This window comes from Hylobates moloch, unplaced genomic scaffold (genome assembly GCF_009828535.3).
Source record: "Hylobates moloch isolate HMO894 unplaced genomic scaffold, HMol_V3 SCAFFOLD_13, whole genome shotgun sequence".
Classification (NCBI taxonomy): Eukaryota; Metazoa; Chordata; class Mammalia; order Primates; family Hylobatidae; genus Hylobates; species Hylobates moloch.
Genome location: NW_026652288.1, coordinates 104,642,138 through 104,658,355, shown reverse-complemented (window position 1 = coordinate 104,658,355; position 16,218 = coordinate 104,642,138). Strand labels below are relative to the sequence as shown.

Below are 16,218 nucleotides of genomic sequence, written 5' to 3'. Positions count from 1 at the left end.
AGGCGCCACCATGCCCGGCTAATTTTTGTATTTTTAGTAGAGACGGGGTTTCACCATGTTGGCCTGGCAGGTCTTGAACTCCCGACCTCAGGAGATCCGCCCGCCTTGGCCTCCCAAAGTGCTGGGGTTACAGATGGGAGCCAGCGCGCCTGGCTAATTTTTGTGTTTTTAATAGACCCAGGGTTTCACCATGTTGGCCAGGCTGGTTTCGAACTCCTGGACTCTAGGGATCTGCCTACTTCAGCCTCCCAAAGTGCTGGGATTACAGGCATAAGCCGCTGCCCAGCCTAGATGGCACTTTTGACAACATCTGTTTGTCCAGATCAGCAATGAGTCAGCAATTGACTTCTACAGAAGTTTGGCTTTGAGATGACTGAGACAAAGACAGATAAAGGATAAGAGAATGGAGCCTGCAGATGCTCAGGAGTTGCAGAAAAACCTCAAAGTCCCTTCCAATCAGAATGGAGATATGCAAAACACAACTGAACAAGTCACAAAATGAACCTTCTTGCACTTGCTTGTCAACAAAAAAAAGACAAGCCCATTGATTTTCACCCCCTCTTTCTTGTAAAGCTTTCCTGCACTCCCATGTTTTTGTTTTTCCTTCTTTCTTTTCAAAGTTTTAATACTTTCAAGGACTTTAAAAATGATCATGTTTGGGCCAGGCGCGGTGGCTCATGCCTGTAATCCCAGCACTTTGGGAGGCTGAGCTGGGTGACTCACCTGAGGTCAGGAGTTCCAGACGAGCCTGGCCAGCATGGTGAAACCCTATCTCTACTAAAAATACAAAAAGTAGCCAGGCGTGGTGGCGTGTGTCTGTAGTCCCAAGCTACTCAGGAGCCTGAGACAGGGGAATCGCTTGAACCTGGGAGGTAGAGGTTGCAGTGAGCCGAGATCGTGCCACTACACTCCAGCCTGGGCCAAAGAGCAAGACTCCATCTCAAAAAAATAAAAAGAAAAAAAAAGATCATGTTTGGATTGTTTCGGTTTTCTTATTTTTGTGAGATAGTTTGATTGAAGGCAGGAGAAGGTAGATCTTTTTAATTTCACAGTTAAGATAAATGGTTCTAAAAGTTTGGGTGTCAAATAATTTCACATTTCTTAGCTTGGAGTTGGAGACCAACCTGGGCAACATAGCAAGACTCTGTCTCTATTTTTTTTTTTTGGAGACGGAGTCTCACACTGTTGCCCAGGCTGGAATGCAATGGCGAGATCTCAGCTCACTGCAACCTCCGCCTTCTGGGTTCAAATGATTCTCCTGCTTCAGCCTCCTGAGTAGCTGGAACTATAGGTGCCTGCCACCACGCCCGGCTAATTTTGGTATTTTTTTAGTAGAGACAGGGTTTCATCATGTTGGCCAGATGGTCTTGATTTCTTGACCTCGTGATCCGCCTGCCTCGGCCTCCCAAAGTGCTGGGATTACAGGCGTTAAGCCACCGCGCCTGGCCCTCTTAGCTGTTTTTTTTTAAGTCCTGCTTTCACATCGAAGGGCAGAGCCTACAAAATATTGTATATTTCAAAAGACAGAAAGAAGCAGCAGTGCTATGTTGTTTTCTAATTCATAGATAAGTTTAGTGTGCTTGTGGGATACCAATCCTTAGACATTATCTTCACTCCAGCTTTAGTCCTTCAGAGCGCTCTCAGGAGTAGGACCATTGCTATCTCTGGCAGAAATGCTGAGCATATTTATTATTATTATTATTATTGTTATTTTTGGAGACGGAGTCTCGCTCTGTCGCCCAGGCTGGAGTGCAGTGGCGGATCTCGGCTCACTGCAACCTCAGTCTCCTGAGTTTAGGCGATTCTCCTGCCTCAGCCTCCCCAGGTAGCTGGGACTACAGGCACGTGCCACTACAGCTGGCTAATTTTTGTATTTTTAGTAGAAACAGGGTTTCACCATGTTGGCCAGGCTGGTCTTGAACTCCCGACCTCAGGTAATCTGCCCGCCTTGGCCTCCCAAAGTGCTGAGATTACAGGGGTGAGCCACGGTGCCTGGCCGCATAATTTGATTTTTAAAGCAATTATTTCTTCTCTTCTTGCTGGTGGGTGGAGCACCTTGGGTAAGTAGTGTTATACTTTGGTCTAAGTATTTGAGTTAAACTGCTTTTTTGCTAAAATGAATGGGCTGGTTGTTAGCAGGTTTATTTTTCCTGCTGTTGTTACTAATGGCATTAACTTTTAGAGTCGGAGCTGGTAAGATTGATTTTTTAAAATATCCCAGAGATATGGCTTCTAACTGACCTAGAGATTTGTCATAATTTAACTTTTTTCTCCTGCCCTTTTTCTTCAGTAAATCCAACAATAACCCAGGTGTGGTGGCTCATGTCTGTAATCCCAACACTTTGGGAGGCCAAGGCGGGTGAATCACTTGAGCCCAGGAGTTGGAAACCAGCCAGGACAACATAGTAAGATGCCTGTCTCTACATAAAAATTAAAACAAAAAAAAATTAGCTGGGCGTGGTGGTGCATGCCTGTAGTCCCAGCTACTTGGGAGGCTAAGGAAGGAGAATCACTTGAGCCCACGAGGTCGAGGCTGCAGTATGCCATCATCATGCCACTGCACTCCAACCTGGGCAACAGTGAGACCCTGTTTCTAAAAAAGAAAATGTTGGCCGGGTGCAGTGGCTCACGCCTGTAATCCCAGCACTTTGGGAGTCTGAAGATCAGCCTGGGCAACATGGTGAAACCTCAGCTGTACAAAAAAAATTTTTAAGTCCGTGTAGGTTATTACCCCTAAATAAACGGAATCAGGTGTTTTCTCTTGGACATACTGCAAATATTTAAAAGAAAACTTAGATGGCAGCATGAGCATGAAGAACCAAGAAAGCATACTTGGAGTCAGTGTCAATGTTAGCTACCTTTCCTTTGCTTAATTCAAGTGCTCAAGTAAGAGCTATCAGCTCAGCTAATTGAGTGCTTGGAGGGAGAGACACACTTTCAATGACGTCATTTAGAGTGACTACTGCGTATCCTGCCTTATGGATTCCTTGTTCTACAAAAGAGCTCCCATCTGTGAAGAGGGTCCAGTGCAGGTTCTCTAGGGGTTTCCCTGAGATCTTCCCTGGCTGCATAGGTCTGTATTATGACTTGTTCACAGTCATGTTCAGGTTCCCTAGTTTCCTTGGGGAAGAAAGTGGCTGGATTTAGGCGACAATTTTTTTTTTTTTTTTTTGAGACGGAGTCTCACTCTGTCACCAGGCTGGAGTGCAGTGGCACAATCTCAGCTCAATGCAACCTCCACCTCCTGGGTTCAAGTGATTTTCCTGCCTCAGCCTCCCGAGTAGCTGGGACTACAGGCATGCACCACCATGCCCGGCTAATTCTTGTATTTTTAGTAGAGATGGGGTTTCACTATGTTGGCCAGGCTGATCTTGAACTCCTGACCTCATGATCCACCCACCTCGGCCTCCCAAAGTGCTGGGATTACAGGCGTGAGCCACTGTACAAGTTTTTAATTGGATGTTGGAACCCTCTAACAGCAGGGCCTGATAGTTAAGGAGTCGACTATTTGTTAGCCAAAGGCTCCCGCTAGAGTGCAGTAGTCCTGCCATGTTATGTGGGGTGTAAACAGTTAAATCATTTCCCAGGGTTAATTTGGAGGCTTCTGGGACCAGTAGGGCCACTGAGGCAATGGCTCAAAGGCATGCTGGCCATCCTTTAGCCACCAGATCAAGTTCCCTACTGAGGTAACCCCCTGGCTGTTGAGCTGGTCCTCAAGCTTACGTTAAAACTCCCAGAGCCATTCCCTTCCTTTCTGATCCATACAGATGGAAGGTCTTCCCTACAGGAAGGCTGAGAGCTAGTGCCTTAAGCAAGGCTCGTTTTAGCTGGTCAAAGGCCTTTTGAGTTTCAGGTTCCCAAGTTAAAAGATGAGTTTTAGGCCGGGCGTGGTGGCTCACGCCTGTAATCCCAGTATTTTGGGAGGTCGAGGTGGGCAGATCACAGGGTCAGGAGATCAAGACCATCTGGCCAACGTAGTGAAACCCCGTCTCTACTAAAAATACAAAAATTAGCTGGGCGTGGTGGCGGGCACCTGTAATCCCAGCTACTCGGAGGCTGAAGCAGGAGAATTGCTTGAACCTGGGAGATGGAGGTTGCACCACTGCACTACAGCCTGGCAACAGAGCTAGACTCCATCTAAAAAAATAAAATAAAATAAAGATGAGTTTTAGGCCGGGCGCGGTGGCTCACGCTTGTAATCCCAGCACTTTGGGAGGCCGAGGCGGGCGGATCACGAGGTCAGGAGATCGAGACCACGGTGAAACCCCGTCTCTACTAAAAATACAAAAAAAATTAGCCGGGTGTAGTGGCGGGCGCCTGTAGTCCCAGCTACTCGGAGAGGCTGAGGCAGGAGAATGGCGTGAACCCGGGAGGCGGAGCTTGCAGTGAGCCGAGATTGCGCCACTGCACTCCAGCCTGGGCGACAGAGCGAGACTCCGTCTCAAAAAAAAAAAAAAAAAAAAAAAAGATGAGTTTTAGCTCCTTGAGCTTCTTTTATGAGGTTATATAACAGGTGGATTTCACAATACCCAGGTGTCCATAGTCTACAAAATCCTGTAATGCCCCCAAATCCTCTTAGTTGCTTGAGGGTTTTAGGGAGAAGGGAGGAAGAAATAGGCTGAATCATTTCTTCCCCTAATGCTCCAGTTCCCTTGGACAGCACTAAACCTAGGTACTTCACTGAGGTTTTGCAAAGCTGGGCCTTGGGTTTTGAATCCTTATATCCTCTGTTAGCTAAGAAGTTAAGAAGAGCTTCAGTGCCTTCCTGAGGAGCTTCCTTAGTTGGGGCACAGAGCAGAGTATCATCAACGTACTGCAAGATGCTAATTTGAGGATGGGAACACTCAGAGACGTCTTTCGACAGCGCCTGTCTGAACAGATGAGGCCTATCTCAAAATCCCTGAAGCAGCAACGTCCATGTCAACTGGGTGGTCTGGCCGGAGGGATCTTTGAAGGCAAACTGGTATTGAGAGTCAGGATGTAACAGTATGCAGAAAAAAGCATCCTTTAAACCTAGGACTGTAAACCATTTAGTTCCCTCAGGTATTTGAGTTAACAGGGTAAAGGGATTAGGTACCATTGGATGGGTTGAAACTACAGCTTCATTAATGAGGCAGAGGTCCTGAACTAGTCTCCATTCCCTATTGAGTTTTTGCACTCCTAATATTGGGGAGTTGCAGAGGCTATTACAGAGTTTGAGGAGGCCCTGCATCTTTAGGTTATCAATAATGGCTGCCAGCCCTTTCCTAGCCTCTGGATTTAGGGGGTATAGTCTCTGATTAGGAAAAAAAAAAATGGGATCCTGACTAGGCGTGGTGGCTCACACCTGTAATCCCAGCACTTTGGGAGGCCAAGACAGGTGGATCACCTGAGGTCAGAAGCTTCAGACTGGCCTGGCCAACATAGTGAAACGCCGTCTCTACTAAAAATATAAAAATCAGCCGGGCATGGTGGCGCATGCCTATAATCCCAGTTACTCAGGAGGCTGAGGCAGGAGAATCACTTGAACTCAGGAGGCGGAGGTTGTGGGGAGCTGAGATCACCCCACTGCACTCCAGCCTGGACGAGAAAGCAAGACTCCGTCTCAAAAAGAAAGAAAAATAAAGAAAGAAAAGAAAAGAAGAGAGAAAAGAAAAGAAGTGGGATCCTTGAGATGAAGCTGGACTGGCCTATAGGCTGTATAGCTCAACCTCTTCTTTCTTGAGTAGCCCACACATCTGGATTAATGTTAGCTTCCATCAGGGGGAGACAAAGAGTTTGTCCTGGGGCTGTAAGGATGCTGGCCCCCCTGCGAGCTAGAATCTCTCTACCTAATAAAGGAGTGGGACTTTCAGGCATGATTAAAAAGGCATGTGTAAATAATAGGTCCCCTCCATCTGCAGCTAAGGGGTTAAGAAAAATACTGGATTAGAGTTTTTCGTGAGACACCCCTTACAGTTGTGCTATGGGAAGAGGGGAGGCCTGGATTAGAGAGAAGAGAGAGTCTGGCTCCAGTATCCAGAAGAAGATCTACCTTCCTTCCTTCAATTTCCAGAATCACCTGGCGCTCCCGTGCTGTAATGGCAGTTCGAGCTGCTGGAGCAGGGGGTTGAGCCCTGGGACTCTTCAGTCCTGCTGGACCATCGGTGAGACTGGTTCTGGACCTAGTGACCTCCATCTCTGGGAGCAGTTCAATCTCCAGTGGTCTCCATCACAGACTGGACAGGGTTGAGCTGGCTGCTTCTTGCTGTTTGGGCATTCCTTCTTAAAGTGCCCTGACTTGCCACATCAGTAACAGCTAGTGGATGCCCCTTGGGGATCCTGGACTTTGCAAGCTTGCAGTGCTGCCACTAGAGCCTCTGTCCTTCTCTTGTGCTTCCTCTCTTTTTCTTGGGCCTCCTCCTGATCCCTATTATCAAAGACCAAAGTGGCTATTCTCAGGAGGTTTTCTCGGGTGCTATTTGGTCCTATAGATGGCTTCTGTGTTTCCTTCCAATATCTGGAGATGCCTGTGTGATAAACTTGTCCTTCAGGATGAGCTGTCCCTCAGCTAAATCAGGGGATAAAGAGGTGTGTTTTTTTAGTGTCTCTCTCAGCCTTTCCATAAAGGCTGTGGAATTCTCATCTGGTTTTTGATCTATCGTAGATAGTTTAGAGTAATTAAGAGGTTTGGCTCTGGTTTTTTTAGGCCTCTAATATGCACATTAAAAGTGCTTCCTTTTCCATTCATCTACTGAGCTATTGTGGTTCCCATGAGGGTTGTCTACCAGAACTGCTTCTCTTCCTAGTGGGAATGGAGTTTCCATTTTTAGTTCACCTTCCCTATTTCCTTTTTCTCTCTTTGGTCTGCTATAGGAGACATGTTGCTCACCTCTGTAGGGTCCAACCCTATGGGGCTTAGCAGGTATTATCCCCACGTATGGAGACAAAAGATTGTAAGAAATAAAGACACAAGACAAAGAGATAAAGAGAAAACAGCTGGGCCCGGGGGACCACTACTGCCAAGACGCGAAGAACTGTAGTGGCCCCAAATGGTTGGGCATGCTGATATTTATTGCATACAAGACAAGAGAGCAGGGTAAGGAGGGTGAGTCGTCCAAGTGATTGATAAGGTCAAGCAAGTCACATGATCATGGGACAGGGGACCCTTCCCTTTTAGGTAGCCAAAGCAGAGAAAGAAGGCAGCATACATCAGTGTTTTCTTCTGTGCACTTACAAGAAAGATCAAAGACTTTAAGAATTTCATTATTTCTTCTACCGCTATCTACTATGAACTCCTCCCAGGAGTACGGGAGGAACATGAAAGTGGACAAGGAGCATGACCATTGAAGCACCACAGGGAGGGGTTTAGGCCTCCAGATGACTGCTGGCAGGCCTGGATAATATCCAGCCTCCCACAAGAAGCTGGTGGAGCAGAGTGTTCCCTGACTCCTCCAAGGAAAGGGAGACTCCCTTTTCCAGTCTAAGTAACAGGTGCGTTCCCAGGCACTGGCGTTACTGCTTGACCAAGGACCCCTCAAGTGGCCCTTATGCAGGCATTGACAAGAGGGCTCACCTCGTGCCTTCTAGGTCACTTCTCACAATGTCCCTTCAGCACCTGACCCTATACCCACCAGTTATTCCTTGGTTATATTAGTAATACAACAAAGAGTAATATTAAAAGCTAATGATTAATAATGTTTATACTAATTATTGATAATGTCCATGATCATTTCTATATCTAATTTGTATTATAGCTATTCTTATTCTAACTATTTTCTTTATTACACTGAAACAGTTTGTGCCTTCAGTCTCTTGCCTCGGCACCTAGGTAATCCTTCACCCACACATCTCCATATTTTTCTGCTGCCTGAAGAACTGCCTGCTTTTCAGCTGTGGTGAGAGTCTGACTTAGGAGCAACACATGAGGTCAAACACCTGAGTTAAATTTTGGAAAGTTTCTATATATCTATCGGGGTCGTCAGAAAATCGGCCTGTCTCCCTTTATTTGCTTAAGATCCTTTAATTAGAAGGGAACATGAACCTTCATAGCACCATTTCCATCAGGCATTTCCTGCAGAGGTAAGAGTGAAGCAGGCAAAGTGGATGATATTGAAGATGGTGGAGCTGGAGGAGCTGATGGCATGATTGGAGGGGGTTCTGGATGAGGGGGACTAGAAGAGTTGGGACATTCAATAGCTGTCTCAGATTGCTCCTCTGGAATCTGCTTTAGCTCTGGGGAATTATTCCTTATGGGCTTGCCTGCCAGGGCTGCTAAAAGAACTGAGTCCATTGCACAAAACTTGTAAAGATCTGGGTTGTCTCACAGGGCAAAGAAAGCCTGTACATAGGGAACCTCAGACCACTTGCCCTTCTGTCTGCAGAAAAGATCTAATTGTTGGATAATATTAAAAGCAAGGCTCCCTCCAGCGGGTTTGTCTGTCCCCAGGATGGTAAGAAGGCCATGCCCTTGTGCAATAGAACATGAGGTGCTTTTTCTTTAAAGTCTCAGGGTTGAAGGAGTCCCAGCGCTTTAGAATACACTCGAGAGGAGTGCAGGTCATAGATGGTCTGTTTCCCATCTAGAAAGAGAAGTGAGAAAAAGCCATCCTTTTAGTCTCCTTCCTTTCAGTGTGTGACCCAGGGTGGAGAAGAAGACAGTGGGAGCGTTCCCCCTGACTGTTTTCTTTCCTTGGTTCCTGGGTCCTGGCACCTCATTAAATGTGCCACCCATGGTTGTAGGCGTGACTCTCCAAGCCATGGAACCAGAGAAACTAGAAGATGGGATTAGTCATGCATACCCACGCTGTCCTAGTTCTCTATGTGTGGTTCCCCTTTTATTTCCTAGACTTGTGTGATCTGTGTGCCTCCCTGGAAAATGGATCTTGGGAAAAACTATGTAAAAGGCAAGGCTCCTTTAACGGAGGGAATGTGCTAGATTGGCTGCTATCATGGCCCACGCTAAAGCATTTACCCTTAGAAAATGGTTCAGATTAACTTCTGGACTTAAAATCCCCTTACTAATTAAGTACTGTTTTAATTGGAGACAGAATATGTGCCTTAAAGGGACTTAAGGACCTAATGGTGATTTTCCTGCTGATGGGACAGTATCAGGACTAAAATTTGGTTGCAGAGGACATTTTACTCCTAATTGTTGGGGCAGAAGTTTCCTTTCACAGAAGCAGCATAAAGAAAGCTGCAAAATGGAAAAATTGGGAAGCTACAGTGGACCAACAATGTGTCTAATGGAGGGGATTTCTATTTCCATGAAGTGGCGCTGTTGGCTTAGAAATACCATGTGCTCACGTGAGGAATAGTAGCAAGTGACCTCACTGTGTGGGAAAGGGGAGGCCCTCTGTTCCTAAAAGATGGCAAGATCCTGAACTATATCCATGGTTACTACAGCATTTCCTCATCTTCCCTAACAGGATTACTTCCCTGGGCTGTAAAAATTCCCTCACATTTGACACACAGAGAAAATAAGAGACATAGTGATCACAGATAGAAAAAGAAGGGAAATTTTGCAACAGGCTAGCTGGGGACCCTTTACCAACACCTGGGCAGGCTCTTGGAGGCTGAGTCCAGTCCAGAAGCATTTGAATAACACAAGGGTGTGCACTGGCCAGAAATTCTCAATTGCTTTAGAACTTTGCCTGGCCTCATGGGATGGTTAGATTTCCTCATTGAAAAGAAGCTGGTTTGAAGCATGGCCAACGTGCCCAGTGACCCATGGGTATTGGGGGTGTCTCCATGTTCTCCCCGGTAAGCCTGACATCCAAGTCTCTAAGAATGGCAGCCACACTAACCATGTCTTTAACTGGCTGATGGATGCTTGTTATTGATTTGATTAGATTTTAAAATGGAGGCCAAGAGCCTTGGAATGAAAGGACAGATTTTGAGTCCGCTCCTCTACTCACTGCTCCATTGAATGTTGTACCTTGGGATTCCGGATAAGCCCCCAAAAATGATACGGCTCCGTTGTCTAGGGAAACACCCAGCATCCTTTGTCTTGTGCCAGGGTCCTTTGTCTCCAGCACTTTGGGAGGTTGAGGCAGGTGGATCACTTGAGGTCAGGAGTTAGAGACCAGCCTGGCCAACATGGCGAAACCCCATCTCTACTAAAAATACAAAAACTAGCTGAGCGTGGTGATACGGCTCCATTGTCTGGGGAAACACCCAGGGTCCTTTGTCACATGCCAAGAAAATTAGCAACATATATACACATAGAGTGGATTAAGGAGTGGAAAGTTTAGTAGGCAAGAAGGAAGAGAACAGCTCCCCGTACAAAGGGAGGAGGGCTCCAAATGGAATAACCACCTTTAGCAGAAAGCACTTGGTTATGTCAGGCGACTTGAGGAGGTAGCGTCTGATTTGCGTAGAGCCCAAGGGATTGGTTTGAGCAGGTGTAGCATTCACATAGCCCACAAAAAAACTGGCCCTCCCACCCTAACCTTTCATTATGCAAATGCGGCTACCTGGCTGGTTGCCATGATACCTGTACATGTTGCTTCTACCTGGCTGGCTGCCATGATATCTGCACATGTGGCAACAAAGAAAAAGCAGGAACTGCCATATTGGGTGAACCTGGCTCTTAGCCACCAGCATTTACATATATAAGCCTGTGACTTGCAAATCATTGCTTGTAGGTCTGGTTTTTCCAGCAACTTTCTGTTAGAAAAGAAATGTTTGCGGGGGCTGCTTTTTTATTAAAAGAAAAAGCATTACTGAGGACTCTTTTACCCTTTCTAGCTGACTAAAATAATTTTTTTAATAACTCCTGTAATAGTGGTGGTACACACCTGGAATCCCAGCTACTAGGGGGGCTGAGGCAGGAGACCTGCTTGAACCCGGGAGGCAGAGGTTGCAGTAAGCCCAGATCATACCGCTGCACTCCAGCCTGGGCAACAGAGTGAGAGTCCATATCAAGAAAATAAAATAAATAGAATACAGATGAACAGGCAGTTTTAGAGATGCATAGGGGAAGGCATGGAGGGGTGCTGTTAGATATGTATAGGGAAAGGTATGGGGGGTGCTGTCAGAGATGCATAGAGGAAGGTATTGGGGAGGGTGCTGTAGAGCTTCCACACCTTCTCTGCGGCACCATCCCACCAGCGCTTCCTTATATTCAGCAACCCAGAAGCTCATCAAACCTCATTGTCCAAGAGTTTTTATGGAACTTAATCTCCAGCTCACTCATTTCATTTCCTAGAGGTTGGTGGGTGGGGCTGAAAGTTCCAACCTATAATCACTTGGTCTTTCTAGTGACCAGCCCCATCTGGAGGCTCTTCTAGTTGCACCACCCTAAATCACCTCATTAGCATAAACTCACATGTGATCAAAAGGGGCTCATTGTGCATAAAAAAAGACACTCCTATCACTCAGGAAATTCCAAGGATTTTAGGAGCTTTGTGACTGAAATGGGGACAAAGACCAAATATATTTCATATTATACTGCAATATCACTGCTAGATTAATCTTTTTTTTTTTCTTTTTGAGATGGAGTCTTGCTGTGTCACCCAGGCATCACCCAGGCTGGAGTGCAGTGGCGCAATCGCTATCTCTGCTCACTGCAACCTCCACCTCCCAGGTTCTAGCGATTTTCCTATCTCAGACTCCCAAGTAGCTGGGACTACAGGTGTGTGCCACCACACTCAGCTAATTTTTGTATTTTTAGTAGAGATGGGGTTTCGCCGTGTTAGCCAGGCTGGTCTCAAATTCCTGACCTCAAGTGATCTACCCACCTCGGCCTCCCAAACTTTTGGGATTACAGGTGTGTGCCACTGCACCCGACCCTAGATTAATCTTCTAGAACCAACAGCTCACATCTGTCCAAACTCCTTACCAAACTAGCTAGAAGCATCCCCTCTCTTATAAGCCTTATGTGCTGTCTCCCTGCTAGTATGTTCCTTGAGGACAAGGATTTCGCCTTACTTATCACTATATTACCAGTGCCTGGAATAGTGCTGCTCATCCATTCGTAGGTTTTATCCATTCAATTAATATCTGCGATATTCAGTAAATATTGAATAAGTGAATAAAGTATTTATTGAAATAACAAATACGTGACATGGCTCTTACCAGTTTAAATGGTGTGGTTATTTTCTTTTTCTTATGTGAATCTTTTGCTCAAAACATACCTACTCAGTTTTCCCTGAACACATCATTTACTTTGCCACCTCTGTGATTTTGCTCACACAATTTCTCCAGTTCATAACACCCTTAACACTCTTCTCTGATAATCAAAGACCTTGACCTTTAAGGCCAAGCCAAGCACCACCTTCAGTGTGAGTATTTCCCCAAGGACCCAAGATTTCAGTGACTTAGTTTCTCAACATCTGTTATTTTTATGGTCTCTATCTACTTAGCATATATCCCATATACATTTTCTATTTAAGGATATATTCTATCTTCCCAATTAGATTTTAAATCTCATGAAAACAGGAGTCCTGTTTTATTTCCATATTTATATTCAATTCCTAATCATATATATATATCCTTTTGCCCAGGCTGGAGGGCAGTGGCATGATCATAGCTCACTGCAGCTTCAAACTCCTGGGCTCAAGCAGTCCTCCCACTTCAGTCTCTTGAGTAGCTAGGACTACAGGCGTGCACCACCACTCCTGGCTAATTTTTGTATTTTTTGTGGAGACAGAGTCTCACTCTGTGGCCCAGGCTGGTCTTGAACTCCTGGGCTCAAGCAATCCTCCCATCTTGGCTTCCCTAAGTGCTGGGATTATAAGAGTGAGCCACCATGCCCAGCCATAACAAGTATTTAGTAGTTTCTAATGATGCTTAGGTTTTTTGCTTTGATATCATCATCATAAAAGATCTGGGGCACTCTTTAAATCTAATTTAGGTTGCAATTGAATAATGAAGCTGTTAAAATATGACAGTAACATTTCCATCAAACTTAATCCTATATGTTACATTAATGTATCTGTATATACATTTATCATCATGTACACAGAGTCATTAACTATACATGGTAGTTGCTGTATGTTGATGTACTATGAAGGCAAATGTTATAGTGCATTCCAGGACACCTGTGTCCACAGGATCAGTTCTTTGAAACTATATTTGGATGTGCAAGCTATTAAAAGCTTCTTGTACTGAGTGACCTTTCAGGCAGAATGTAGACTGAGTGCTCATGCTACTGCTGCCTGGTGCTGAGAGGAAGACAGCAGAAAATTCTGGATTCAAACATTTATTGCTTTTTTTGTTTTGGTTTGTTTTTGTTTTCTTTCTTTTTGCCTTAAGAAGATGAACAATGAAACCACAACCGTGATATCCTTGAAGGGGGCAATGAAAAGGTTGCTGAGGGCTATAGGGAGGGAGCAAGCATGGGTCTGCTATTCTGGGAAGATGGGTAAGAGAAGAATGAAGAATAGAAATAAACAAAGAACTGCAGACACGCTCATTAGAATTCTGTATCTATGGCCGACACGGTGGCTCATGCCTGTAATCCCAGCATACTGGGAGGCCGAGGTGGGCGGATCACAAGGTCAAGAGATTGAGACCATACTGGTCAACATGGTGAAACCCTGCCTCTACTAAAAAAAAAGCCAGGCATGGTGGCGGGCACCTGTAGTCCCAGCTACTTGGGAGGCTGAGGCAGGAGAATCACTTGAACCCGGGAGGTGGAGGTTGCAGTGAGCCGAGATCGTGCCACTGCACTCCAGCCTGGCAACAGAGCAAGACTCCGTCCAAAAAAAGAATTCCGTCTCTATTACAGTGGTTTAAGTCTTCCAGGCCCAAACCCATGTAAATTAACAATAAAGAAAAGTCTGCTCCCGGGTGCTGTAACTCCATTGAATGTATGCATATGCTAAATCCTAGATTTATAAAAATAAGTAAAATGTGGTTTCTGCCCTCAAGGAGCTCACAGCCTATAGGAAAGAGAAAAGTTTGAAAAACATTTACAATTTAATGTGACTGAATTTACAATGGTGATGTTCCTAAAGGTCTATGCAAACATGAAGGGAGGATCAACCAATTTTGCCTTTGACACTAGAAAAAGGAACTCTTCATATAGGGTCATTTAAGCTGGATCTTAAAGTGCAAGTAGGAGCTTATGAGGGAGAAAAATACGGGAAGGCATTCTAGGCTGAGGAAGCAATGCGTATAAGCCATATGTAAGCTTGGAACCACATAATGTATTCAAGCAGCAACTAGATGTCTCATGTAATTGGTAACTAGGATGGGTGAGGGGACTGGTGGAAGACAGGAGCAAAGGGTGAAGGCCCTTGACTTTCCTGCCGAGGAGATCCAATTTGCCTCTGAGTATATCACTGGGCAAGCCAGGATGACACAAACCATTTGTAATCAGTTGAGTTACAGAACCGGAATTGTGTTTTAGAACAATGTGTCTGGAGGGTGGATGGGAAATGGAAACGGGGGTCCAGTTAGGCTATGGTAATCTTGGGTCCTAGTGAAAGATGATGAGAAACTCATTTAGTGGAGATGGAGAGGCAGGAATGAGTTAGAGAGACATAAATCGGGGGAAGAAAAAAGTTGAGAATTATTCTGAGATTTCTACTTCAAGCAATTGATTGGATGGTGAGGTCATTAACGAAACTAGGGAACTGTACTAAAACAAAACAAAACAAAACAGCCTGCGCTCAGATTTGCATGTTGGTTAAGATTTATTTGGGACTGTCCTTGGTGAGAGGATTCCAAAGAACTACTGCAACTGTAAATTTTTATACTGATTGACAAGCTAGAATTCTTCTCTAAGTTTCAAACTACAGATGACCTATAAGCAATATAGTCTTAAAGGTCTAAAAGTTAATACAAATAGTATGCCAAATGACTTTTTTTTTTTTTTTTGAGACAGAGTTTCACTCTGTCACCAGGCTGGAGTGCAGTGGCGTGATCTCAGCTCACTGCAACCTCTGCCTCCCAGGTACAAGCGATTCTCCTGCCTCAGCCTCCTGAGTAACTGGGACTACAGGTGTGCATCACCACACCCGGCTAATATTTGTATTTTTAGTAGAGAAGGGGTTTTACCATGTTGGCCAGGATGGTCTCAATCTCTTGACCTCATGATCCACCTACCTTGGCCTCCCAAATGGCTGGGATTATAAGCGTGAGCCACTGCGCCCGGCCAATCTTTTTTTTTTTGACACAGGGTCTCACTGTGTTGCCCAAGCTGAGTTCAGTGGCATGATCACAGCTCACTGCAGCTTTGACCTCCTGGGCTCAAGCAATTCTCATACCTCAGCCTCCCCAGTAGCTGGGACCACAAGTGCACACACCACCACACTAGGCTAATTTTTTATTTTTTGTAGAGATGAGGTCTCACTGTGTTGCCGAAGCTGGTCTCAAACTCCTGGACTTAAGTGATCCACCCACCTTGGCCTCCCAAAACGCTGGTATTAAAGGTGTGAGCCACTTCACCCAGCTCAAATCACATGGCTTTGACTTGTAGACAGAAAGTGCAGGCATATTAAGTGATGCAGGCTTCTATTCCTACAAAATGAACATTTTATATTGAGTCTTAGCTATGTGTAAAGCAGTGACAACATTTCTTCATAGTAATTTCTGAAGATGGGGGAGGCATTAGTAGGTTAAGCTTAGGAGAGTTGAGTTTGACATCTCCATCTTTGTGGAGATGCACAAAACATACTGAAAATACATGTCTAGGCCAGGTGCAGTGGCTCATGCCTGTAATCCCAGAACTTTGGGAGGCTGAGACGGGCAGATCACCTGAGGTCAGGAGTTTGAGACCAGCATGGCCAACATGGCCATCTCTACTAAAAATACAAAAATTAGCCAGATGTGGTGGCGCCTGTAATCCCAGCTACTCGTGAAACTGAGGCAGGATAATCGCTTGAACCCGGGAGACAGAGGTTGCAGTGAGCCAGGATTGTGCCACTGCACTCCAGCCTGGCAACAGAGCAAGACTCCACCTCAAAAAAAAAAAGAAAGGAAATACAGGTTTAAAGTGTAGGAGAGACATAGTACCTGAAGGTGAATTAGCCTTGGGAGAAATTCAGGACCAAGAATAAAAGAGGATCAAGCACAGGCAAGCACAGAATGCTGGGCAGTCACAAAGGTATTCAGGCCACTGGGGACATGGAAGCTCAGAGAAGTAGCATGTATGCTGACGCATCACTTCCCTCATAACGACAATCTACTTGGCTCAGGCAAGTTTCCCTCATAAAGACAATCTAGGTGGCTCAGGCAAGTTTCCCTCATAACAACAATCTACTTGGCTCAGGCAAGTTTCCCTCATAACGACAATCTAGGTGCTCAGGCAAG

The 16,218-nt window shown here is 45.4% G+C and overlaps 1 protein-coding gene across 1 annotated transcript in view; it reads left to right on the top strand.

Annotated features, from left to right (window-relative positions):
- Positions 1-9,664: 9,664 nt before the first annotated feature.
- The window catches only part of SMCO1 (single-pass membrane protein with coiled-coil domains 1), a 12,213-nt gene continuing 5,659 nt past the window's right edge, over positions 9,665-16,218 (top strand). Inside the window, exons 1-2 of the mRNA XM_058426202.1 lie at positions 9,665-9,720; positions 11,858-11,935. Of these exons, the coding sequence (XP_058282185.1) occupies positions 9,665-9,720; positions 11,858-11,935 (134 nt within the window). The remainder of the gene's footprint in view (positions 9,721-11,857; positions 11,936-16,218) is intronic.